At 42.0% G+C, this 26,583-nt stretch overlaps 1 protein-coding gene across 1 annotated transcript; it reads left to right on the top strand.

The window, feature by feature from the left end:
* Positions 1 to 14,299: 14,299 nt before the first annotated feature.
* Positions 14,300 to 26,546, top strand: nkpd1 (NTPase, KAP family P-loop domain containing 1). The gene is made up of 6 exons (XM_071904469.2): positions 14,300 to 14,383; positions 16,769 to 16,832; positions 17,883 to 17,999; positions 23,086 to 23,414; positions 23,552 to 25,021; positions 25,232 to 26,546. The coding sequence occupies exons 2-6, from the start codon at positions 16,820 to 16,822 to the stop codon at positions 25,514 to 25,516; spliced, it is 2,214 nt and encodes a 737-aa protein (XP_071760570.2). The 5' UTR covers positions 14,300 to 14,383; positions 16,769 to 16,819; the 3' UTR covers positions 25,517 to 26,546.
* The last annotated feature ends 37 nt before the right edge of the window (positions 26,547 to 26,583 follow it).

The raw sequence follows: 26,583 nt of genomic DNA on the forward strand, positions 1-26,583 counted from the left end.
AAGAGCTGGAGGCAGTTAGTGACATGAAACTTTGTCATGGACACTGCACTGTTGAACCGTCATCCCAGTGAAGATCATGCCCTTTAGAGAACATGCAGCGAGGCAGCGAGACTTTTCAAGAAATGCACTCCTGTCACGAAACAAATGAATCGCCATTCGCATGAGAAATCCATTCTCAATTTCTGTTTTATATTCATTTTTAGTTTCATGTAGCAATGCTTATGATGCAAGGTTGTGCAACTCCTTGCTTTAAGGTAGTAAATCTAATTCCTGATCATTTGTTAAAGCCGCACTAGACACCATTTTTAAGTCAAGGAATTCTGTGAGTGATGTGGATCACTTACAGAATTTTTTTGCTTTTGACTGTCTGTCGAATAGTCAAGAGGCGGGACGGGATGCCCTAAAATGATTCAGTTGGACAGAAGGAACATCATCTATCAAGCGAAGGCAAAGACACTCAATTTGCACTGCTCAAAAACACAAAGTTCAAGTGATTAATGTTTGATAAAGGTAGAAATTAATAGGTCAGAAATCATTTGGATCCAGCCATAAGATACATCAGGAACATGAGACTAGACTAGGCACTCCAACAGAAGCTGATGTGAGTAGAATTGAATCTAATGACATATTACCCATTTATAAACTCATGCAGAAGGGAAGATTTGAAAACATGAGGTGCACCACTTGGGAGCGTGAGCTGCTGAACAGACTTTCTACCTAGTGTTGCTATGCTACCACAGGAAACCCAGTCACATTTTGAGCACTGGTACACATTGAACATGATGACTGGAAGAGCAAGCTTTTAACCAGAACATCACGAGAATAAATCCCCAATCATCTGGGGAAATCTTGGTTAGATTGAAACACTCTTTCCCCTGTACTAAGTACCATAAACACCAACATTATAATGGAGCTGCTCGGTGACCAATAGTCGAACACTCTTAAATATAATGTGTGTTGTGCCACCTATCTTCTTTGTTATGGGAAAATGGGAATCCAAACTGCTCCACATCAGTTTAAAAGGCATTCATTCTATTGACTTGTCTTGGAGAATTGGAGAATCTCCAAGACTATATTTAAATTTTAATGAATTTATTTATAGGTGATACACCAGTAACATACAAGCTAAAACTGACTCTGGATTCCCATTTTTTTCAGATCGTTTATCAGCCAATAGATGTTTCTTGGGCTGTGCTGTGATTAACAATGGGTCCACCATGGGTTAGTTCAAGAATAACAGATGAGAGATGTTGGTTTACTCCAATGTAAACTGTGAGGGTTCAAAAGGAGACTAATTAACACTGAACCAAGCCTCCCTAGGTTGCTATGCTGCTATGAACATGATTGACAGATGGGTGAGCAATAGAAAGGTTAGAAGGGCTTTGGAGATAGTGGGGAATGATGGGGTGGGAGAGGCGGCGGTGGTTGGAAGGGGATGGGCGCAGATCAGATCATGTTATCCATACAAATAGGCTCATGCACTGACATCACCATACTACACTTCAGTTCAATAATTCAGTAAACACATGGACACACTCACACGGGCGCATTTACACACGCACGCACACATCAACGCATGTACAAGAGGAAAAACGTTCTGCTATTATTTTCCCTTCTGCACATAGAGAATAAGCAAACACATGCATACACACGTATACTCAAACGCACACAGGCACACACACACACACATGCAGGATCATAGGTTAGAGGAGCCGAGTGTGTCCCTAGCTAGAGAGCAGCTGGACAGGGTCATTATCATCTGTGAACCGCGGCTCATGCTGACATTGTCTGGATGGTCAACTATGATGGGGTAGCATGCTGCGACAAGCTCCAGGTGAGAGAGAAACTAGAATGGCAGGGGATGGGTGTTTATAAGAAAAGGAGAGGGGAAAAGGAGGAAATTGGGGAGAGCAAACAAGATCGTCTAAGAATTAGGGAAAGCCAAGATATTGCAAAAGAGATGAGGACAGCGGGTGCAGAATTTAGAGAAAGAAGAGAGGCAGCAGAAAGAAACAGTAGGAAAGATGAGATACTGTGGAAAAAATAGAGACTAAGGTGGAGCAACAGAGAGAGCGAGAGAGAGAGAGACTGAGGAGAAAAAGGTAGAAGGAACTATTCATTCTGAATAAGAATGTCAAGATGGGTTGAATAGTGAGCCGCAGTCTTGTCATCATGTCCTTTTTTCCTCCGAGAACAACTTGTTTGATGTGCACAGAGTAATATGGTGAACAGTGGGGGGTGTCCACAGCATCAAAGAGAATTTATACCACACACTGGCCCATTACAGTCTGCTTGTGTGTGTGGGTGGGTGTGTTCATGTCTGTGTGTGTGTGTGTGTCTGTGTGTGTTTGAATGGACACAATAATGCATGTGTGTCAATGTATGCAGGCAGCACGTCACACCATACGATTGCATTGTCATATTTTGACAATTATCACCCAGCATGTGTTCTTAGCATGATATGTCTTGCCTACCAATTACAACCAACCTGTTTGTTGTTCCATCATCGAGCGCAACATTGGAAGTAATAACAATGAACTCCTCTTTATGATCCATGACAGAATAGTCCAGGCTGGGGACACCAATGATTTCCTATGGGGTTCGATCATGGCTACTACATACATGCATCAGTAAACATGCTCTGCTCTCTGGTGGAAGGAAGAGGTGTTGAACAGTGGCAAATAATGCTCCCGAATGCACATAGTAAGGGACATGATTTTCTCTTGAGAAGAAAGTCAATTCCATTTGGAGTGTGTTGATTGATGGTCCACTTGGTTTGGCTGAGAGCTCACATAAATAAACATGCAGGGCCAGTGTTTTGGGTAGTTACTCCAAACCTGCAAACTGCAAACCTTTGATTATGTAATCAGATAACAAAAAAAAGTAATTGAAAAACTGTGTAATCTGATTATGGCTACTGCTAGAAGGGGTTTCAGTCATATCTGAATTATTAATATGAATTTTTGAAGGTTACAATTCTGAACCATAGATTTTTTGCCTGAACTTCCCTAAAGGGAGCTTTTGAAAGAGCAAAAGCAACTGAAAGCCACATACGACTATCCCCTATTCGCTTTCTTAAAGCACAAAAAGCCTGTCGTGTATTGTGGGGATTGTGGGGATTAAATAGGTATGAAATATATGTAATCACCTAGTCAATAGTTACAACTGTCGTCTCTGCAATACCTTCTCTGACCTTGTTACAATTTCTTGCAGCTATGCTCAGTGAATCATTAACATGAATTTTCAGTTATAATTATGAAACATAGATTTGTTGGTTTAGCCTCTCTCAGTCTCCCTAAGGCAAGGCACATGCTGTAACCCTCATTTGCTCAAGTATAGCTACTCATTGGCCAACAGTAAAAGACTGTGGTTGTGCTGGGCAGCTTTCAAGGGTGGATTTGTATAAGTGTATGAATGTGAAGCATTGCTGCAAATGAGCATATGGGCATGGTAATATTCCATGGATAAATAAAAGTTAATAAAGTCCTCTGAGACAGCATACAAATTGAATATCACATGTGGCTGCCCTCTTGTTCCCTTTGAAGCCATACATGCCAAATTGGGCATGTATTGCAGGGGCTGAATGGGCATGAAAAGTATATTATCACCTATTTAAAAAGAACAATAGCTTGGATTCACTTCCTTTAGCTTTTCTGACCTTATTACCATTTCTTGCTGCTACTAACAGTCATGTAGAGAAAAGAGACTTGTGCAGCACTTTTGTTTTTGCCATGTGTGCTGGGATTTTTTTCTGTAAACCGCACTATTTTTGCAAATTGTGCGTTTTCATTTTGATTTATCTATTTATTTCCTTTTTTATATCCCGCCACCCTGGTACATGGTATGCGGACTGTCTGTCTGTTTGTTTGTCTGTCTGTCTGTCTGTCTGTTGGACTGTCTGTCTGTCTGTCTGTGTGTCTATCTGTCTGTATGTCTGTCTGTCTGTCTGTCTGTAGACACATTCTTGTGAACACAATAACTCAAGAACAATACAGGATAGAAACGTCATACTTACACCACAGTATAGAGTAGATGATTGGATTAGAATTTGGAGCACCTTGCTGCACACATTTGTATACTAATGAGGAAAAATTGATTCTCTTGAAACTGCTATAACTCCTTAATGCTTTAAGCGTTGCTACTTGGTCGCATGCCAGCAGGGTTAAAGGTAGGGGACCCATCCTAATCTCTAGGCTAAGGGCGAAACATATTTTTGCCTGGTTAGCTAGACTGAATCGATTTTAAAATCATAAGCATTTGCATTTAGGTAGGCCCTTACCTAACTCACTTTGCTTGCATCAGCCCTACAGTGATCTAAAAAGTAATCACTAAGCAGTAACTCACTGCGCTCAAATTTTAGTAATCAGTGACCGATTGCTTTTCATTGACAGATAATCTGTCCAGATTACAGTTTCAGAATAACCCAGTCAACACTGCGTAGGGCTAATGCAATATTACACAATGTTCATTTTGAGAGGTGTAACACCACCCCTTAACTACATATTGATCCTGTCTGCAATTTAGTACTGCCTCTCTTCCCTCCAGCTCTTATCCCTGGAGGATAAGCAACACAGCCTTATCATACACACAGAGACACACACACATAAACAATAACACTGACACACACACACAAACAAAACACATGCATATGTACTGCATGTGGGTGGAGGATAGGGAAGCGTGTGTGTGTGTGTGTGTGTGTGTGTGTGTGTGTGTGGAGGGAGGGAGGGTCACACTCGAATACATGACTAATAGACTGTCGACATAGATAAATGACTTTTTAAGTAACAGAAAATTGCTCTGTATTCAATTCACTGAACGGGTAGCTTCCTCTTTTCTCTCTATCTGTCTTTCCCTCTTCCTTCCCTTGTCCTCCACTCATTCTTTCTCTTCATCATGTCTCCATCCTACCGCCCTCTCATTCACCCACTTGCACCACTGAGTGTTTTCCCTGCTTCCTTTTCTCTTGTTCGTGCCCTACATCTCTTGCCTTTCCGCTCCTGTTCTCCAAAGCAACAAGTAGCGCTGGTTTGAGATTTCTTGCCGTGCGATGATGCCGGGCAAAGGAGGAGACAGGAAAAGATCTGGGACTCCACAATAGTGGAATTATGCAAATTAATCCACCCAGTGACAATGGATTAGAGCAAGCTCTCTCACAGCTGACAGAAGGGGCTTAGAATGAGCTGTGAGAGTCACTTTAAATGATTCATGCCTCACAAATCAGATCCTTATTCACACCAGCTCTGTGTCCACCCACTGCCTTTCTCCAGCCTGGTGGTTTGAATAGTTAGTGTATGCACCAAGTAAACAGACCTGACATCAACTTTTTTTTTTTTTTTTATCAGCTTCTACAGTGAAAACAAAGTAGATTAAAAAATTACACTGGATAAGAAGAGTTTGCTATTACATCTTGATGCCTCAGCAATCAGTAGATATATCTTAATTAAATATGTGTGTTTTGGTGCATGGTGTGTGTGAAGATGTGAGGGAGCGAATGACACATGGATCACTCCTGCATGTCATAATACTCCAAGGCCTCTTTACACCTTGCATTAACATGTGTCTCGCATCTGGATATTATCGATGTATGAATTATCCATATTTATCTTACACCACGCACTAAAAATGCATCTCACCTATCCGGAGTCAGATTACTCTTTCCTTTGCCAAATGTAAATGCGCATAATTGCCAACCTGTCAACTTTTTCTGACAGCAATTGCAAAATGATTAATTTTGTGTTAAACATAATCTTGCAGGCTCTAGGGAGGTTATAACACTGCCAGCATTTTTTCTTTTACTTCAAAACTTGTCTTTGTCAGTTAACACAATGCAGCCACCAGCTATTTCAATCAAGCTAATCACAAGTTGACATTATTGTTGTTCTCTGCAAGTCTGAATATCTTTTTATTGCAACAAGGACAAACACAAAACAAGTGAAAACTAACTTAGTGCTAGTTTCAGGCTCGCAACAATAAAAGCAAGACGTGCTGCAAGCCTGCTGTGTGGATTTGAGAAGCATTTTTATTTAGGGCGGGGACTCACATGAACAATGGTGAGCGGTGTCTATAAGCTAGGCTAACGTTAGTTAAGTTAGCCTAGGTTGTAGACACCGTTCAGTGTTTACACTGCTTCGAATCATTGAAATCACACTTGAAATCATTCACCAGCCCACCGCCATGCTTACAGTCTGCCAGGCTCACCTTTTTACATTCGGGTTGTAATAGACTAATCCTTGTGACAAACCGCAAGGATGAGCTTTTCCTATGTTTGTTTTGCAGTCACTCTGTTTATCATCGATGTTGATTGGTCCGACGTTCCACGCTCCCAACACTCACTCTGTGCGTAAGTAGAAGCAGTTACTATGGTGCGCACATAAAAACGCGCCCACTTTGGCAGAGAAGAGTGCCTATCCTGTGCAGCTTCATAGAAAACAATGACAAGGAGCAAGCTTAAATATGTGCAAAAGGCGTTGTCTGAACACAGCATAATACATTTTCACTGGGGCGTCATTGGCCGTTTGACGGGCATGCCACTTAAATAACATAGGCAGTGTGCCGATATGATTGACAAGTACACTCTTTCCCTGAAACATAAACACATGCATTTACCTAGCCTAGTTACTTTAATAGGTAATTATTATAATAATTATTTTATCATTTTATTTATAATTATTTTAATCTGCCATGGACCTAACACTGCACTTGATTGGACGAACGCACCACTTTGAAACAAACGTAACTTTCTCTTCACCTGAACAGTCCACCGAAATTTGTTTCTGAAAATATATGCAGTGAGAAATAGGCCATGCAGTTGCTGAATCTTGATTCATTTTAGGTACAACAACTAGTTTAAAAGTTTGTTCACGAAGTTTGTGAGTTTTGAGAGGAGTTGGATGCCCCTGATTTGCATGAAGTAGACTAGACCAAAACGTATCATAACGCTTCCACCTTCCATGCCACAGTATCAACACAGTAACAATAATAGCTTGCTAGCTAACATTGCACCTTAAGCAAACGCAACGCTTGCATTAGATGCAGATTGTGGAAATAAGCTCTTACACTAAACCAGGCGTAACCGTAACAATACAGTCACCATGCTGCATAGACAGTCATGTTGTTGAGTTAAAACTAAAAGGTCAAACTCTGAGTAACCTTGAAATTAAACAAAGGTGAACCGAAAACAATAGCTAGCAGACCAATCAACAAATCACAAGGCAAACAACAAGAAAAGAGAATAGGCACATACCAAGTTTTGATTAACAACCTAAATTATAGTGAAATTAATTGCTCAGAAGCGTCAGCCAATTTACACAAAATCAGAAAATATATCAAAGTACACAACAACAGAATATACAGAATTATGTGAGCATTTATTTCAGCTTACATATTAGCAGGTAACATTGTGGCCCGATGCATCTCTGACCACCTCCTGAGGTGATTTGGGCAATTGGATCACTATCTCCTTTATGCATATCAGAGGCATTTGCACCTTGGCTTTTATGTGGTTAAGCTCTATAAAGATAAAAATCCAAATACCCAAGACGCATGGTAATGACAGGTGCAAAGAGGTTCTAATTCACAAAACTCCTGTGCGTTTTAAAATGAAACGCCATCTAACAAAGGCATACACATGAAAGTGAAGTAACTTGAATGCTTGTCTTTTGTTGCTGTACACTGTGGATACACTCAAGAGAAGATCAATGATTTTTTTCGCTGCAATAAACCTGAGCATTTTTATTTGATCTCTGGCTTCTGTTTATATTATAGGTGCATATATACCCATACTAGACAAATTCCTGTTACCATTCTAATGCTTGACCACTTTATCTGAATGTGTGTTTGAATGTGTTTGTGTGTTTGCACAAAGGTAAAATGTGTTGTCATTGATTTCATGGAATGATTAGTGGCTGTGGATCCTAAAGCTTTCCCACTACTCCGCCTTTCGTCCCTTCCCTCACTACCACTCCTCTCCTACCAGAAAGTAACTTGGAGGAGATGAGGGGAGGAATGGAGTGGAGGATAGGAGGGAGCGAAGGAAAGTGGAGGCCATTTAGTTCAGTTTATTTGCTACTCCATCATCAAAAATAGATGTCTGCTCTTGATGAAGTGGCCCTATCATAACTGATGTAGCGCAAGCTCACAATATGTCTTATAGCCAATCAAAGTAAAATATGGATGTCATACTCATATTATTCTGACAATGTTCATTTGATGATTAACATACAGTACAGCTATATATGGGGCTATACAGTAGGTCTGTGTAGTCTTAACATGCATTCATGGATGAACCTTTGTCCACAGCCTATATTGGTGAATGAATTTTCTTAGTGGGCCCAATTCCACAAATTTGACTCAAGCAATATTGCTTTTGTGAGATATTGGAATTAAAATAGCCCCATCCCACATATAATAATGCTGCTGTCGGGTGTAAATGTCATATCTCCAAAATGTCAACTTTTCACAAACTAAGAAAATCAGCCTTGTTTTTAGTTTGAATGGCTTTGAAAAGGTTTCATCAGCCTAAGGGTTGCAGAATTTTCTCATCCAATAGAGGACCATGTGATCCTTCAACTGAATTTAAAACATGAAAATCCCTGAAATTCAAGAGACGAGGTCTTACACTCTTGTGTATTGTTTCCTTATGTTTTTCAGGGTTTTTCAAAGACAATATTCTGGACATGGTCACAGTGAGGTCAGTTCCCCCCAAAACACCTGTGCATCCTCCGCTTAAGGAGATATCAGGAGCGGCTCCTCTTGTCTCCTCCACTATTGGGACGGCAAGCAAATGGCGGCACCAACATCAATTTCCGCCTCACGGAGGCAAGGAGGCGGTAGTGGAGGAAAGGAGTGATTTTTGGAGCTTTGGGATGCAGCCAGACATAGTGTGAAAAATTTGAGAGCTTTCTGACACCAAGTTATGGTGTCATGATGTAGTGCATTCTGCTTGCCTTGAGGTGTACGTGTTCATGAAATAAAAGACAAACAAGATTAGTGTCCTTTCTGATCTGATAAAGCAATTCCTTCTTGCAAGCATGCAGGGAGACCGTAGGCTGTGTGTTGACTGAAAAATAGGTGGTACGATACTGAAGGGGGTGTGTGTGTTTGTGTGTTAGAGAGGGGGGGAAAGGGAGAGGGTTGATGAGCGGAAGCTATAGGAAGGCAGAAGAGAGTCAACATGTATTTTGCATTGCATCTGGCTATTTCACCCCCACCCCTCCCACCCCTCCTCGCCTTGGCGAAGGTCTGATGGGGAGCAGATTTCATAGCAGCCTAATAACAACCTCCAGGGGTTCCCAGGATGCTGCTCTAGTATCTCTGCAAGAGCTGTCATCATCTTTACCTCAACAATCCAGCCCCCGCCAACCCCTACAACCCCTGAGCCGGCTGATATTGACAATAAAACAGGAAGCGGAATAAGCCGGTTGGTGTGTGCGTGTGTGTGTGTGTGTGTGTGTGTGTGTGTGTGTATGTGTGTGCAGGCCTGCACGTTTGTGTGTTGGTGAAGGGTCCAAGGGTGGATATACTGTCCAACAACACCACCCAGAGCAAAAATGGGTGGGCACCTGTATTCAGCCGTGGCAGTTACACTACTACATTGTGGACCATTTTGAATGACAAGGACATTTGCCTGAGTGCAAGGATTTTATGGAAACACGGAGAGGAATACAGAGAACCGGTCACATAGAAAGAAAAATGTATATTGATCTCCATTGTCACAGCCATGACTTTTGGACAGCTCTGGTTACTTGCAGCATGCTGCAGAGGAGATGGAAAATTGTATGCCTTGTCATGCATCATAAATGCAATACCATATGGGAATGTACCTCACACACAGTGGAGAATATGAAAATTGGTGCTCACCATAAAGAAGAATGTATAGGTTTTTACGAGGTAGCGCAGGGCATATTGTATGGCAGGCGCCATAAACACACACACGTTTCCCATATGAGGTTTGCTAGGATCTGAGGGAAGGTTGTACAGAATGAGAGAGGAGGATTAAATAGAGGCAGATAAGCATAGACACTATTTACATTGAAATGGCTGGACTGCTTCTGAAGGAAGAGGATGAAGAGGAGTTGAAATGAAAAAAGATGAGAATGAGGCGCCGTGATCTGGGATGCATGTGAATAGGAAGGAGGGTGAAAGTGGAGAGAAAAAATAATCATGTATAGGATGTTTGTGCTGATAGATACAAGATCAGCATGCATACCATTTCATTCACCCATGCCCCAGAAGGGCTCTTCCTCGGCAATCTCATATCTGCTATTTTTCTTATATTCGCTACAGTGGTGTCAGACAAAGAGAGGATCTTGAGAGCGTGGTCGGGTTTTCATCTCCCTGCCTGTGATGGCATTGTTAAAGCAGAGAACGTCTACAGATCTTTGGGGGTCACAGCATTCAGAAACCTCCATTTGGTGGTGCCATCATCCCCTTGGTAACTATAAAGGACAATCAGTGTGTGTGAATCAGCTCGTGGCAAGGATCTGGACCCCTGCACCTCAGGGGTGGAGATTCTATCATCATCTTTGCTTGCAGCACAGCTCAGCCGAGGGAGCAGCAGAGCTTAAGACATCATGTCCAGATGTGGCGGTGGTAACATACAGTATTTCTGGCAGTTTCTCTGTCCTTTCCCTGTGACCTAGCTGTATCAGCTATGTGCCTGATCAATACAATGGACCAACAAGAGGTCTCTTGGCCAATTAGGCCAGGCAGGCTGGGCCGGAGCCAAGTTGGTGTCAGGCTACATGTCAATACTGAAGCTTGTCTGCCCTTAGGAACAACGGATAAGGAATAGAGGCAGATAGATATGTTATTGGTTTGTGTGTGTGTGTGTGTGTCTACCTGTGTCTGAGTCAGTGCATATGTGTCTGAATTGTTGTGTGTGGTTGTTTGCCTTTACCACAAATTCCCTGTGACAGCCACTGTGACATTCACTTATGACAATCCTCTCCTATCAGTTGCTGATTTACACCAAATGTTCATCAGCCCATTCCCAAAAGTTCTAGCGCCTCTAAAGCCCTCGACCGCACCCCATTTTTATTCTCCGCACTCTGGCAACACTGAGTATCATCTTCACTGACACAGTAAATGCCTCCTCCACTGTTTGCTCCTACATACCAAATAGAGCAGAGAAGTGTGATGAAGGGTGGATGATCAAATGTCATTGTCCTGCTTTCATCCACGATGCTTTAGCACCCTCTGTTGTTGTATTGGATTACAGCACGGTTTTCCAAGCATTTCACATCATCTGGGTCATATTTATTTGTTATTTGAGGGTTGCACAGGGACTTGTTTATGCACCACATTTAAGGCTGACGATCTTAAGTGCGCAAGATAGCTTGGACATGTACAATCTTTTCCTGACACAAAACGATTGTCATTCCTTACAACTAACATCTTACAATGTCAGTTTAATTTCCCCTTGCCTTTAGCAATTTTCACAGCCAGAGCCAATCCTGAAATATAATTAATCAAATCTGTGTTTGATACCTATCTTGCATTAATCATGAAGGTGAATTCATTAACCTTAATTGCAAGCTTTATATGGTGAAAGGGCAAGGTGTGGTAAGGGGTTCATGGACAGGGGGATCCAATCCAATTCATTTTGTATTGATTTGCAAAAGATCTCTGGCCGAGCAATAACTGAGGATAAGTATTCTCTCTATACCTCGCTCTCCCTCGCTCTCTCTCCCCACGACAATCAAGTTAATTAAAGTAGTTGAACAATCAGGTACTCCAAGTAAAGACAGAATTAGTCGCCCTCAGGCCAAGCACTTTAAATCTTAATCAGACATACACTAATTAAACTTCATTTCAGCAACTACCCCGAAAATGTAGTGGTATTTTTAGTCACAAATGCTTGTATATGAGGTTGGATATTAACATCAAATGTTCGGTTATAATTATGCACAAAAAAGAAAATTCCCACATTCAGAGTGCACGGACACTGTGACCTGTGTGTGTCCGTGCATGTGTTTCTTTGCATATGTCTATGTATGTATGCATGTTTGTGTCCGTGTGTGTGTGTGTGTGTGTGTGTGTGTGTGTGTGTCTGTGTCTTATATGTGTTAGGAGCCATAATTTCAGATCAGTCTACAAAAAACCTACAAACACATCCTCTTGCCTTAGCGACCAGTTGCGGCTTGCGACTAGTAATTCTATATGCACAAATGAGCTGTGTACACAATTTTCAATGCAAATTTTGGGATTTATGAAAAGCCAACTTGACATGAGTTATTGCACGAAGCATATGCATATTTTGTAGAGGATTTCTGTGAGGAGATATAGTGACACCAATTGATAAAGGTAGGAGGCAAGAAAAAGCAAATATGACAAATAGTGATGGCATCAGTAAAAAAAAGAAAGTTCTGAAGTGCGCACATCATAAGGGCCAGAAAATCAGCATGACCTGTTAACACACTTTTTACCAAAGCACAAAAGAGCAGCGGGGCAACCTAGTTGTTAGCGAGACTGTCCTGTAACCAAAAGGTCACAGGTTTGATCTCTGCAATAGCCAATATTTCAGTCAACTTCCATCTATCTGCCTTAGGTGTCCTGCATGGAGTAATGTGGCTATTGGTCATACTCTGCTTAAATTATCATTCGAGTTACGCTGTTGACATGCGCCTTTGATACCCTGAAATTGAGGATCCCTGTAGCCATGAATAAATCAATGAACAGAATATTCCTGTCAACTTGTTGTGTCCCATCCACAGATTGAACAGTCTGCCCGCAAAAACGTTTGAAAAGATGTCAGCTACCCTCTTACTTCTAATACAGGGGAAAGAAATGACGATCCCAGTAGTAATAGCAATAGTAAAAACTGCTTGCTGCCATGTTTTTTGTTGACATCAAAATGTACCCATAACACAATGTGAGTTTGCACAGATAGCGAAAAACCAAAAGTAAAAGGAGTAAGATGTTTACATGGCACAGTTACCTATTTAATATCGGAGTAAGCCAGGCATTTTAACTGGGTTTCTCAATTCTGAGTTGTGATGTTTACATGCATCAACCCAAAAGCAGGTTACTTGAGTGAGAACAGAACAGCCACTGTAGGCCACTGGTGTTCACTAAATGTTAATCTAATCAATCATAACCTACAATCTCATCCACTAGCACCAAATTAGTCACTGTGCATCACTCTGCACCAACATAATGCACCATGCTAACAGCAATTTCAGTGTTGTCATCACAATTCAATGAGGAAAAGTAGCTAAGTCATAATTCAAGGACTGACATCTCTACATACAGGATTACAACACTGAATGACTAATAAATTAAAGCCCGTCTCAAACACGTTATGCAACAGCCAAGAATTTGTCAGAGTTTGCAACGGGCAAAGACATATAATAAATCATTTTCTAATTCATTTTACCCCTTCCTGGTTAGTGTCTGCTTTGAATTTTAAGGCAGACCTGAAATACAATGGTTAGGGTGTGTTGACAAACTACAGAACACCTATTTCAAACCTCAAACATTATAATCACGAAACTCTTTCAACCAGTTATAATGACAACTCTAAATGAGATGTAATTATGTGTAGGCTACCATGAAATGAAAAGAGAGGGACATTATATGGACAAGATTTTTCTTTGCATTACACTATCTTTACTATTCAATTCACCTTTAAAACGAGCATGCATAGAGGCATGCACATCAAGATTGTTTCACTGCAAAACAAACTTGCATGCAAAGATGAGTACACCCATGCCTGAGGCGTATAGATGGTATGCCAAAGCTTGACTAGCAAACAGTCATGTTGTAATCAATCCTGCAGGATTGCTGCTGTGGCATCCTAACTGCTACGCATGTCAGTACAGGCCAGTCAGAGCAATCCAACCACTCTCCACCTGAGGGATTCCTAACTAGGAGCTCAGCTTTCTTCTTCGCGAGTCATGCAGACCCCGGGCTCTACCACGAAATTGCTCATTTGTTCCATTTTCCAAGGACTGAAAAAGTTGGACGGTTATGCCGGAAGCTGTTGGGGATTTTTCTACATCGTAATGCTTTCAGGAACTATCCACCTCACTCAGATTCTGTGAATAGAGAGGAGACTGCAACCAGGAGTATGAGGGAAAGGACTAGAATATGAATATGGAAGCAAAGTACAGTCCACCCCCTTAGAAATAGTTTTACGTTCTATGTGACCTCACTTCCTGGAGAGAGCCCGGCTCACAGACCTCTGGTAACCAGGTGCTTTTCTGTGTTATCAGCGTTGTAAAGTTTTACAGCATCTAGGTCCTGGGGGTATAAAGTTCACCACACCTTCACTATTGTTGCAAAGCCTTCTCTATTTTTGGATATTTTACCAATTACAAGGCAAGATTCCATTCCCATGAGTCACATTAAAGATCAGGAGTGACAATTTGAACTTAACCAGGTAAGCCTCTATGATCAGTAATGCATATCTACCCAGGGATAACGTCATTCACTATCATAGCTCACAACATAGTTAAAGAAGAAGTTTTATGGTTATAGTTTAGTATTCTTTAATGCATGCTCTGTCGGCTCTTTTGATCTAGACACACAACAGACACACATCGATCAGAGGCTTTACCCTTGATCAAAATTAACTATTTTTTCTGTCTGTCGACCGGTCTGCCAATCTTTTCTCTGTCAGTCAACCTGTGTGTCAGTCTAGTAAGTGTGTGCAGGAAATTATTTAAATACTAGGAGACATGTTAACGGCAGAAACAGGGACAGGGTAATGCCATGGGATTTTGCTGGCACAGCAAAGATGTCGGCATTTCTGTGCACACGACAAAAAAAGAGAGCTCAAACTCCTGGAAGGCACGTGCGCATGTGGGAATATCAGGATATCTCCTTAAAAAATGTCTCTACATGCCTGCCGAACGACTCTTTACTCAAACGATCACATATTGCAGAGCGGAAACTTCATAACTAAGAAACAAGATAAAAAACAACCACAGTAGATTTTGAATTTCTGAGTTTTTGCAGGATAAGCATTCTTAGGGAAGTTCCCAATGAGAAGCCATTCATTTTCCTTTTCTCTGAGCTGTGATCAGGCAGAAACACTCCTTCACTGTCTCCTCCATAACTTGTTGCATGATTTCATAGAGAGTGAATGACATGTACAGCAGTGCCACGATCCTTTTTCTAAGTTCTACCAAAGTGTCTTTTTTTCTCCTGTTGCTATCTGAATGTTGACTTAGGCAAATATATTGCTGGGTGAACTTCACTGCAATAGGATGCACTGTGTAGGCTAAGCCATTATGAGATTGACCAGTTAGAGAAAACAAATAGACCAATACAGGAACTAAATGGATCAGCATCTCCCTTGTGTCAAGAGGCTGCTGTGACTGTCTGACTTAAACTTTGCATTCACAGCTAGGCAATGCCAGATACTAAGTCTAGGCTAAATGAGTGCAGGGTTTTTTATTGCAAAGACAAAATATAAAACATATTACAAGAATAGTGCAATTACAAATGTAGATCTGAATTGACAATATAAGGCAGTATAGAGGTAAAATAATAAAGATAATGAACAAAACAGAATGGTAATAAACTTAAAGGTAAACAGATAGGAAATAATAAATAATATTAAATAAATAAATAAAATGACGGATCATGTTGTGTTAAAAATTTCATTGAAGTACGCTACTTCACAGTCAACAGACCTTTTGTGTTACTATGTAGTTTCAAAGAGTCTATAAATGAGGAAAATTCACACTTAAAAGCATGGAATTCAGATAAAGCCTCTGAAAATGTACATTTGTGTATGTCAACTTTACTAATTAGTGTCATTGCAATGAATGAACAATGAATTCCAAGCTCTTGTTTTTGCTATCAAAATAAAAAATGATATCTTTGGAGTTCAGCATGAACTGATGACTAGTACTGTATGTCTTACAAAGTGACCTTTAAAGTCTTCCCAAAATGTTGTGGTCAAACTTATTTATTTAATAAACCTCAGTTTTATTCAATACTTATTTTACTTAACTGATGGATGGTGAATGTTTTTCCTGAAGCAAAAAATGCATTTGGTCGTATTTTGAACACCAACATTGGTGAGCCCCTCTTGTGGCTGAAAACATGAATGGATGATCAAACTGCATCAGGATACAAACACAGAACTGGTAGAATTTAGAAAAAGAATTGTGGCAAAAAAAGAACTCATTTGTTGCTAGGTCAATATATTGACCTAGCAACAGGGGGGAAAAAAACATTTTGGTAAAACTTCACCTGTTTTCACCAATTTTTCTTCACCTGTTGGTAAGTCAATATATTGAGATAAACATAGGAGAAAAAACTAATTAGACAAACCTTTGGGATTTAGATCTATAGATATTGAACAGGGGGGTAGGCTATTTCACAAAGCAGGATTAGAAAGTTAGCCAGGTAACTGTGAAAATCATTATGCTATCCTGGTGAAAAGATATTGATTTGAATACGTGTAAAACAAAAGTTGAATATCAGGTTTAGGTTTAGGATTATGATTCAGTCATGCATGTTGATAATTGCTAATAATATAGATATTACATAACATGTTTTGAAGTTATCTGGTTAACTTGCTAAACCTGCTTAGCTGTTTGGATCCACCAAAAGACTCTGCACTTGTTTTTATCTTGCCTATCTGAGCTTCCGAACTGAACAAGTGCTCTGATGCATCCTCATATGCACATACACACACACACACACACACACACACACACACACACACACACACACACACACACACACAAAATAAAGACGCACACACACCTCCACTACTTGACTGTAATGTAGTTTTTCCTATTCTTCACAGGTAAAAAGGAGGGATTTCCATTTCTTCTGAAGGCTGCCCGACACAGTCATCATGGTTGCAAAAGGTGAGATATCTGCAGTAAGATAATAATGGCAGACAGGAATGCAATGCTTTCTCCGTTCATATTCAGAATGGCTCCATTTTCACTTTCGATTTTCCGCTCTAAATCATAGTTGGGGGTAATCACATTACAATGTAATGCATAATCGCATTACTTTTTTCTGTAATGGAGAAAGGCATTACTGTTCCAATTTCAGTAATCAAACTGAAATGATGAAACAGGTCGTTACTTGCATTACATTAAGCATTTTAACCTCTTCCTTCCTTCAAGTCATGTCGGAAATATAGTGCACATGAAGGAGCCAATTACTTACTACTACAATTATTTGCCATGTTAAATACGACGGAAAGTCAGAATTTAATGCTGCAGGCTTTATCTTTATTAAAAACCTTAAAAGACATATTTTGTGTCTGTCATTAGACTAGACTACTTCTGCTGCTGTGGGCTTATGGACAATATTTCTTGGTCCAATGAATGCAAGTAAGCCTAGCACAATAGTTTAGGGTGTAACGCAGTAATGTAATGAGTAGTGTAACTAATTACTCTTCTGGGGGAGTAAAAAGGAAAGTACTTCAATACTCTCAAGAAAAGTAGTGAATAATGTGTAATTTATTACTTTTTTTCCAGTAGGCTAACGACCCAACACTGACACTCACAGTCTCTGTCTTCTGTTACTTTACATTTTCTTGAACTAGTGTAACTGCACACCTGTGTTGAATGAGCCCCTGTCATGTAAAGGCACTTAAAGGTTACATAACTGTACACTTCAGTTCAGCATTATTGAGCTGAAATAAGACAAACACTGCTTTTAATCAAGGACCTTGTTGGTAACAATTAATCCTGTGAATAGGTCTACCTGAGGTCCTGAAACTGTTTCTTTTCTCTGTTTGGAATTGCAATAATCATTTGAATAGCTTGCACAATTAATTGTGTCAATTAATCCATATGGTTGCTTGTAATGTTTTAGATCTAGGAACTGAGGTTTATTAAGACAGAAAGTAAAATGAGTAGGCTAATCCATGCCATTTTTTTGTGTTGTAAATCTTCTTTCAGATGATATTTGTGCTTATGCCCTGTCCAAGACCCTTACCAAAGTTTCATCACCTGCAACTGTGGGACTCTACTCCTCATGTCAGAATCGAATGCACATGATCCTCCAAAAAATAGAGGGTATGTTTATAGTCTGTCCATCTGCCTCCCTGCCTGTCAGTCTGTGTGTCTGCTGTATGACTCTTACATTTAGTTAACCTCTTAAAGCCTGGTCACAGTGTCCAGAGTCTGTGCATAGGAAGGACTCTGGAGATATGCTTTGGGGTCTTGCCGATTGTTTAGTCTGCACCAAACGTAAACTAAGCACAAGGTAAAGTATGTGCCACCAGTGCCTAAGTCACTGTTTCTCCTTTTAGGGTTGAGTCCACAGCCTTTAAAAAGGGCGCTAGTGCTTTGTAGGTGCTCAGGTGGAGGGGCGGCAGGGTATGCATGATTGGAGTGAGTGAAACTACGTTGACTTAAAAAACTGGAGGTTATGGATATAACCAATGTTCCCTAAAGGAGGGAAATGCGGCACAACACATTAGTATGGGGATTGCATCCTCGCGAGGCCAACCTGAAGAACCTTTTTAATCACACCTGTCAAGGCCAATGAGACCGTAGCAGGCAAGGGAGGTCCTGCCCCCTCCTATGAGTATAATTGCCCCTGCACGGTCTCATCTCCTCAATCTAAAACTGCACTTCACCGAGCCTCATAGGCGGTGAGGGGCTGCCTAGTGTTGTACCTCGTTTTCCTCCTTTAGGGAACATTGGTTATATCCATAACCACCAGTTCCCTTTCAGTCGGTACACTCGGTACAACACAGTATGGGGATATAGAATCACGCCCCGAGACGCCCTAGCAGATATTAGATGACTATTCCAGCCTTGTCTGACTTCCTCTATTGCTGTTGGCATAACTACTATGATTTACTGCCCCGCTGATAGAACAGCATGAGTCACATTATGAGCCGTCACATCCAGATAGTAAAAACTCACAAAAGTGTGTGGTGATGCCCAGCTAGCAGCTGAGCAAACATCTTCCACCGAGGCCCCTTTAAACAGTGCCCATGAAGTGGCTATGCCCCTCGTGGAATGAGCGCGCACACCGTCGGGCATGTCAACGCCTTTGCTGGCATAAGCGGGTGAGATAGCCTCTACAATCCAACGCGAGAGGCGCTGCTTTGAAAGTGCCCGTCCCCTTACTGGTTTGGCGAAGCAGACAAAGAGCTGGTCAGACAAGCACACAGCGCAAGTTCTATCAATATAGATGTGTAAAGCTCATACTGGGCACAGGCTGTGTAAACGCCGTTACTCGTCAGATACAGACGGAGGGGGCGAGTAGGAAGTCAGTTCAAATGTCAATGCCTTGTAGGACAATGTAGGCTGGGTTAGGGCGCAAAGTCACCTTGGACCTGTCCAGCGCAAACTGGGTGCAGGCGGGATGAACCGACAATGCATGGATGTCTCTTATGCGCTTCGCCGAACACAGGGCCAGCAATAGCGTTGTTTTGTAGGAGAGAACATCAAGCCCAATGGACTCCATCGGTTCAAATGGCGCACTGCAAAAAGCATCCAAAACCAATGAAAGGTCCCATTGTGGAACTGTGGTTTTACGCATTGGTCTCTTACGTAGCACACCTTTTATAAAATGCACAACCAAAGAATGTGAGCCTGGTGTTTTCCCGTCAAACCCAACGTGATATGCCGATATAGCTGACAGATAAACTTTTATTGTGGAAAAAGAGAGAGACCCCTCTCTAATAAGTCCTGCAGGAACATTAAAATATCCACAACAGAGCTCTGAAAAGGAATAATCATCCTTTCCTTGCACATCGCATAGGGAGACACCAGGGCTTCCTGTTCAACAGTGCTACAATTTCTGTGAACCACGCCTTCTTGGGCCAGCGGGGAGCCACCAGAATCATGGCCAGTCCCTCTAGACGTATTCGCTGTAGCGTGGACTGAATCAGCTCCACGGGGGGAATGCGTAAAGCAGTGTCAAGGATGAGCCAATGCGTCTAGTCCGAGGGGTGCGCTCCTGTACGTTTCTGTGTAAATCCAGAAGCATCTCTGCCTGGTAGGTCTGAAGCAACAACGCAGTGTTAAGTGCACGAGCAGTCAGCCCCTGCGTGATACACAAAAACGGCACTGTTTACTCGGCAGAGTAGGCTTATTAGCCCTGGGTGCTAAATGGCTGGTGAGACCAGCAGAGTCTATGCCCTCCAGGTCCAGGAACTGGGTGAGTGGAAGGGAAAGCGAAGCCTTGGGGGATGGCCAAGTGCGCGTAAGTTCCATCACAAAGTCGGAAAACACCAGTAGTTTGTGTCTCACCGTGGTGTGTTGCTGCGGGAGGAAATAATGCCCTGTCAGCCTGGTCTGCTGTTGGCACGGAGGAGGAGCAGACCACGGCATCTCCAAACGGCTTGCTGCACGGTGCCGCAGGTCGAAAAGTGCCGGGGTGGTACTGTCAGGCTCCATAGGGACATCCAGGGTATAAGGGCTTGAGGTGTCTCTTACCCCTCCTTATCATCTGACACGGAAATAGACATCCCGTTGTCAGACAACAACACATTGCTCGCCCCATGACAGCCCTCCTCCCACGTTGTCCTCGGGCTCAGCCTCTGCTGAAGCCATGGTGTCGGAGTGAAGGGGGTCCTGCTGTATTGCGGAGCTTCCTAGAACCTGTCACGACCTGGCTCTGGAGCCATGACAAAAGAGAGGAAATCAAAATAATGAGTAATTTATTTAAATAAAGTGTATAACAATAAACACAAACTAAACTAAGGATACGATGAGGTGTGATCGTCAGTAAAATCAGTGGTGAGGGTGCGTGTGTGCATGTGTGCAATGTGTCGTGTGAGGAAAAGATGTTGGATGGCTGCAAACAAAACAACAATGCGCGATCGAGGAAGAAAGAGAAGGACCTCTCGGCCAGAAAGGCGGGGTCTTATAGTATGAGAGCACCGGGCCCAGGTGCTTCCAACTAGAATGATCAGCACTCCACCCTCCAGGTACCTGCTGCATTATAGAAACAAGAGACATAGAATGTGAAAACAAGCCAGGGGACCGTCACAAACCTTCAACAAAAATGCCACACGCCTCTCCAGGGCCGACCTACGGAGCCGGCTACAGTGCGCATATATCTCCAGGTTAGCAAGTGCCGCTTTGGCGTGCAACATGCTAAGACACACTGGGCAGGCCTCGTGAGTGTCCATCTCGGAAAAGAAAAATCCGCATGCACTGGGGCATGGGCGAGATTTGGCTTGGCTAGCTTTGCTAGACCCATCGGTTGTCTTCTTCCTCTCAGTAGCCATCCCACTGCAGGTTAGCCTACCTAAAAAGTTAGCAAAGCTAAACAAAAAAACACACATTAGCGGAGCTAAACAGTAGAGCAAAAAAAAATGCAGCTAGTTAGCGAGGCTAAACAAGTGCAAATGCAGAAACAGCTCAGATAACAACGCCCTAGGTAGGTAGCTCACTCACCTCCGGTTGGACGGTTAAATCGCTAGCTAAGTGTTCTGCAAAATTCTGATTGAGGAGATGAGACCGTGCAGGGGCAATTATACTCATAGAAGGGGGCGGAACCTCCCTTGCCTGCTACAGTCTCATTGGCCTTGACAGGCGTGATTAAAAAGGTTCTTCAGGTTGGTCTCACGAGCACGCAATCCCCATACTAATGTGTTGTACCGAGTGTACCGACTGAAAGGGAACTCCACTTGTTAACACCAAAGTGCTGTGGTAGCACAGTGTTGCTGCAACTAAGAATTGCTGAACAAAATATTTAATTAATGCGGTGACTTAGCCACAGTTAGAAAATCAACAAGCAACCTCCTGGTATGTGAATGTGCCGCGCACCAACATAGAGCCGGCTCACACTTGTGTGAACTCTAACGTACCACTGGGTGTACATGCACTCAGCGACATGCGCGAGGGCGCTTCAGCAGAGTTGGTGAGAACCGAAGATGTAGTAACCAGTGTTGGGAATAACGCGTTACAAAGTAACGCATTACTGTAATTCCACTACTTTTGGCAGTAACTAGTAATGTAACTAATTACTTTTTCAAATTAAATAGTGCAATTACAATTACTGAAATTTAAATAGGCTTGTTACTCGTTACTGGATTATCCGGTTTATGACCATCCGACTTTACGGTGGCGTAAGTGAATCAAAAGACTACCAACCTCCCTGGCGACTTTATTTCTCAAAAGCAACTAGCGACAAATCTGCCGACTTTTTCTGACCATGGGAAGCAATGTCAATGTGTTGAATCCCAAAGCATTTGGCAATAAATTGGTACGGCTGATGCCGGTTTTCTCTACTTGCTTGTCTCATCCAGAGAGGTCTGATGATCACAGCGCTTCCCACACACAGTGTAGCCCCCTCCCTCTGCTGAGAGCAGGGACTGTAGGATAGGGTCCACTTGTAATTGTTACCGGCGTATGCCGAATCTGGCCCGGGTGGGCGGAGTCAGCATTTATATTAAAACGGGCTACGCCGCGGCATTATATATTGATATGCAAATTATCGTATGACATCATCTGGTGACTTCTAGCGACTTTCTGAGCAGCCAATAGCTACTTTCCTTGGAAAAGAGTTGGCAACACTGTTACTGGTCCGGTAACTTAGTCCACACAGTGTACTTGCTTGATTTGAAGGCCTGTCGAGGCTACAATAAATACGCCTATCAAAACATATCTATTGTGTTTTATTGTTCCACTATTTACTTTTCATCATAGTGATAATGGGTACAATGACAGATAAAATTTGACAGTTGTCTTGTCCCACACTGTGCCACAGCAACACTAAAATAATATAGCTATGTGTAATAAGAGAATTGAAGCAGACTTAAAAGTAATGCAAAAGTTACTTTCCCTAGTAACTAATTACTTTTATTATGCAGTAAAGTAAATCAATTACTTTTTGAGAGAAGTAACTAGTAACTGTAACTAATTACTAATTTTCAGTAACTTGCCCAACACTGGTAGTAACAGACACTCTCAGCTAAAAGTGGCCAACTCTCAGCTAAAATACTCCCACATATCAGTTTCAGGGATCCAACTAACATCCTTTTTGTTAGCCTGAACCTCTGTGCCAGCCAGCCAACTCAGGTTGCTTTATCTTCTCATCTGCCCTGATTTATATTCATTCCATTCATCCTTATGTGTGTCCCAGACAGTTAGCTTTCTCATCCTAAATGTAAATATTATCAATGTCTTTATTCAGAGCACATGGAGGTGGAAGCTGGGAAGATGGAGCAGGATTATAGGAGAAGACCCAGGCCTCGCTCAGTTAAGCCCTCCCTCACTGGCTTTCTAGCACTCCTTGGCCGACTACTCTTCTACAGACCTGTTTGGACTGTGAAGAACCAGCAGCACCATAATATCAGGTTCATTTATGTGCATTTCAGTGCCTGGCATTTTGCAGGCAGTGACCTGCTGTGGGCAGGGCTGGCAATACGCCTGTTTCAGGCCATGCAGGTGAACTTTGGGAAATTCCCACTAGTACTCTACCGCGTGGCACAGCATGATGAAGAGGACGAAATTAGGAAGAAGGTAGTTGATTTCCCTTTACTTGAGATCTTTTATCTTCCTAACAATTCTCTCAGTTACCAGAGAGATGGATGGGGTTTTGGTGTCTGACCTGCTTCTCTTTTGTTCTATTGTTTTTTTTTTTTATGGAAATGTATCAGATAATAGAGGATCATCCAAATGACTGGAGGTCCAAGAAGCTTTGCTGCTGCCCTCTGTGGCTTCTCTTCCTGTCCATTCTTCTGGCAGCAGTGATCATCGTGGTATTCCTGGTAACATTTGGCTTTCCCAAGACAGAGGTGAAACCAAGTCAGGGAGGAAATGGAACAAGTGCAGCCCAGGTAGGTGTGATAGAGGGCCTGGCCATTGCTGCATTAGGAGTCCCTGCAGCAGGCGCAGTGAGGTTTATCTTTCTGATGGGTAAAAACCTCATCTTCAATCAGGATCTGAACATCACGAGGGGGATGGACAACGAGCGGGTCAGCAACCAGCTGGGCTTCATGAACGAGGTGAGAAAGGAGATGTGGCTTCTGTCCAGCTTCATCCATTTTATGGAGGTGTTTGAGAGGAGAAGGATTCGTGTGGTGCTGAAGATCACCAACCTGGATCGCTGCTCCCCCAAGAAAATTGTTGCGGTCCTAGATGCCATCAACATTCTGCTTTCAGACGTGGAAAGTCCCTTTATTTCCATTCTGGCAGTCAACCCAGAAGTTCTTGTACAGAAAGTGAACTTTGCAGACGGCTGCTTCAGTAAAGAGGACAGAGCTTATGCATTTCTGAACCGCATTGTTACTTTGGCTTTCACAATCCCACCGCTGTGTGATGAATGGAAGTCCAATTTATTTCTCAGCCTCAGTGGACAATCAAAAGTCACTGACAGGAACATGAAGAGAGGTAAACAAAGAACTGAGAACTGCGACAAGACATCTCTTGCCCTAGATGAATCTTCAATGGAGAATGCATGGGAAGAGTCCAATATCCCACTGATGGCTAAAACTACAGCAGTACTGGAGCTGAGAGAGGAGGAAATAGAGAATTTGATCAACTCTGCTTTTAAGAGCATCTGCCAGGAAGGGAAACTAAAAAACTACATCTTAGATGATGCCATGTCTATGAGGAGGGTGATCAACTCCATTCGAGTGACTGTGATAATCATGATGGCCTGGAAGACTGAGCTTCCCCCAGCAGAAGACATTGCATCCTGGGTGGTCTTGGCCAATCAATGGCCCTGCCGCCTCAGCTGGATCTTCCAGTGTTTGGAAGATGATCAGCAGAGAGCAAAAATTGCTGATACGAATGCGCCCGTCATTGACAATTCAAAGACCTTATGGGACTTCTTCAGTGAGTCCAGAGGAGAACTCTATGTGATGAGGATGAAGATAGAGGACCTCCTAGAGCAGGATGGAGATCCTGAAATGTTTGAAATGTTTCTCAAAGTAGATTTCCCATTCACGATAAAGGACATGGAGAAGTTTAAACTCGCAACGGTCAACCTGGACCACACAATTAGGAAGGAGCTGGGGCAGATCCGAGGGACAACCAGGCTGAAACATTCTGGTTGGGTGAGGGATCTAGATCCTCTGCCAGTCAGAACTACAATAAACATGAGTGCAGAGGATGTCTGTAAAGAGGTAAGAGGCTTCTGTAATTTATTTATGGTCAAACTGATATTTATATAAGGTAATTTATTCATTGACTTAACACCATGTTGCAAATAAATACCATGTTCTTAATCTTGATGCAAATGTAACTGAAAATGTTTTATAACGATGCAGTCTTATTAGTGAATATAGGGAATAAACCCTGTTAGTATCCTATGTTATGTTTCCCATTTTTCCTAGCTGGAGAGGCTGGAGTACCCTGCTAAGTATGCTGATATTGTGAGAAGCAATGACCTCAGTGGCTCAGCATTGGTCTTTGGTGATGCAGATGACCTCAAATTGCTCCTTCAAATGACCTATAGTGAATGGACAAAGTTCAGACTGCACTTCCTGGGTTTCCCGTCACATCTCCACCCACAAAACAAGACTCTGCAACTGACCCCTCATCTACAGAACCAACTGTCCAGATCCCCCTACCTTGTTCCCCATCATCACTCTTCCACTCTCAGCCTGGCTGTCATTTGAATGTGGTTTGAATGTGTCCAAAACATGTAGCCATCGTATGTCATATTTATTTTTTCTTAAAATGGCTTTGTAGGAATGTTTTTATGTTATGATTTGGATGTGCTAATTGCATGTTTAATTTACTGGAACTGTTAGCTTCTGAAGCTTGCTAGTTTGAAGTTAATAAGCAAGCTAACTTGACGTGAATTATGATTATGGTTAGCCTATAGAGTTTGCTGTGTGAACATCAGCATGCATGTACAACAGTCCTGCAGTGATCTTATGTGAGCATAACGATAACGAATTTAATTTCTGCTTTAAAGGAAAAATAATATTTATGATTGTAGTAAGTGGCTAGTATTTAGTAAGCTAAATTAATGTTGGGCTGGCTTTCTATGTGTAATTCATCCCAGTCTGCGATAGCGACTGCAAGACGGAATATCCAGAGTAAACCTTGATAGCTATAGTGTTACCTGTGTCCTATTTATGATTCAACTGTCCTTGGCATTACTGTATCTTGTGTTTTTCATGCATCACATTTTCTCTTATTAACCAAGATGCCAAATTGTTGTTTTGCTGTGCAAATACTGACCCTCAACTCAACAGTGATTACAACATGAGTTGCAAAGTTGAAGTGTAGTTCCCATTAGAACTTGCTCTTTGATGACACGCGTGCAGAAATAGTGGGTGCAGATTTTTTTGCCATACACTTTCCCTCTTTTGTACGCATGGAATCTGCCAGAGTTTTATATACAAGGCCTGTGATGTAGGATATACGCTTCTAGTTGAACCCGTCATGCATGCATCCAGAATGTAGCCTGTTTTACCTAAACCCTTGAATGGAAGAAGCTCATAGTTCAAAGATATTTAGTTGTAAGCTTGTAAGATCTGGAGACGACTTGAATGCAGGGTAAACATCTTTTGATCAAAGCACCAGGGCAAAATTTAACTGGCACTAACAGGATATTTATGGGAATTCATAGGAAGAATGAGATTCACTGCAATGTGATTGTGAATACTTTATTGAACACTGACAAGTGAAAAAACAAAACGCATGTGCAGCAGTAAACTGTGATTCTTTGATTCTT

The sequence above is a fragment of the Centroberyx gerrardi genome, chromosome 1 (assembly GCF_048128805.1).
Source record: "Centroberyx gerrardi isolate f3 chromosome 1, fCenGer3.hap1.cur.20231027, whole genome shotgun sequence".
Classification (NCBI taxonomy): Eukaryota; Metazoa; Chordata; class Actinopteri; order Beryciformes; family Berycidae; genus Centroberyx; species Centroberyx gerrardi.

What these genes read in the sequence shown, in the direction of transcription:
- nkpd1 (XM_071904469.2), top strand. An exon ending in AGGACGAAATTAGGAAGAAG is followed by an intron (nt 23,415 to 23,551) that starts GTAGTTGATTTC and finishes GAAATGTATCAG; the next exon opens with ATAATAGAGGATCATCCAAA. An exon ending in CAGAGGATGTCTGTAAAGAG is followed by an intron (nt 25,022 to 25,231) that starts GTAAGAGGCTTC and finishes CATTTTTCCTAG; the next exon opens with CTGGAGAGGCTGGAGTACCC.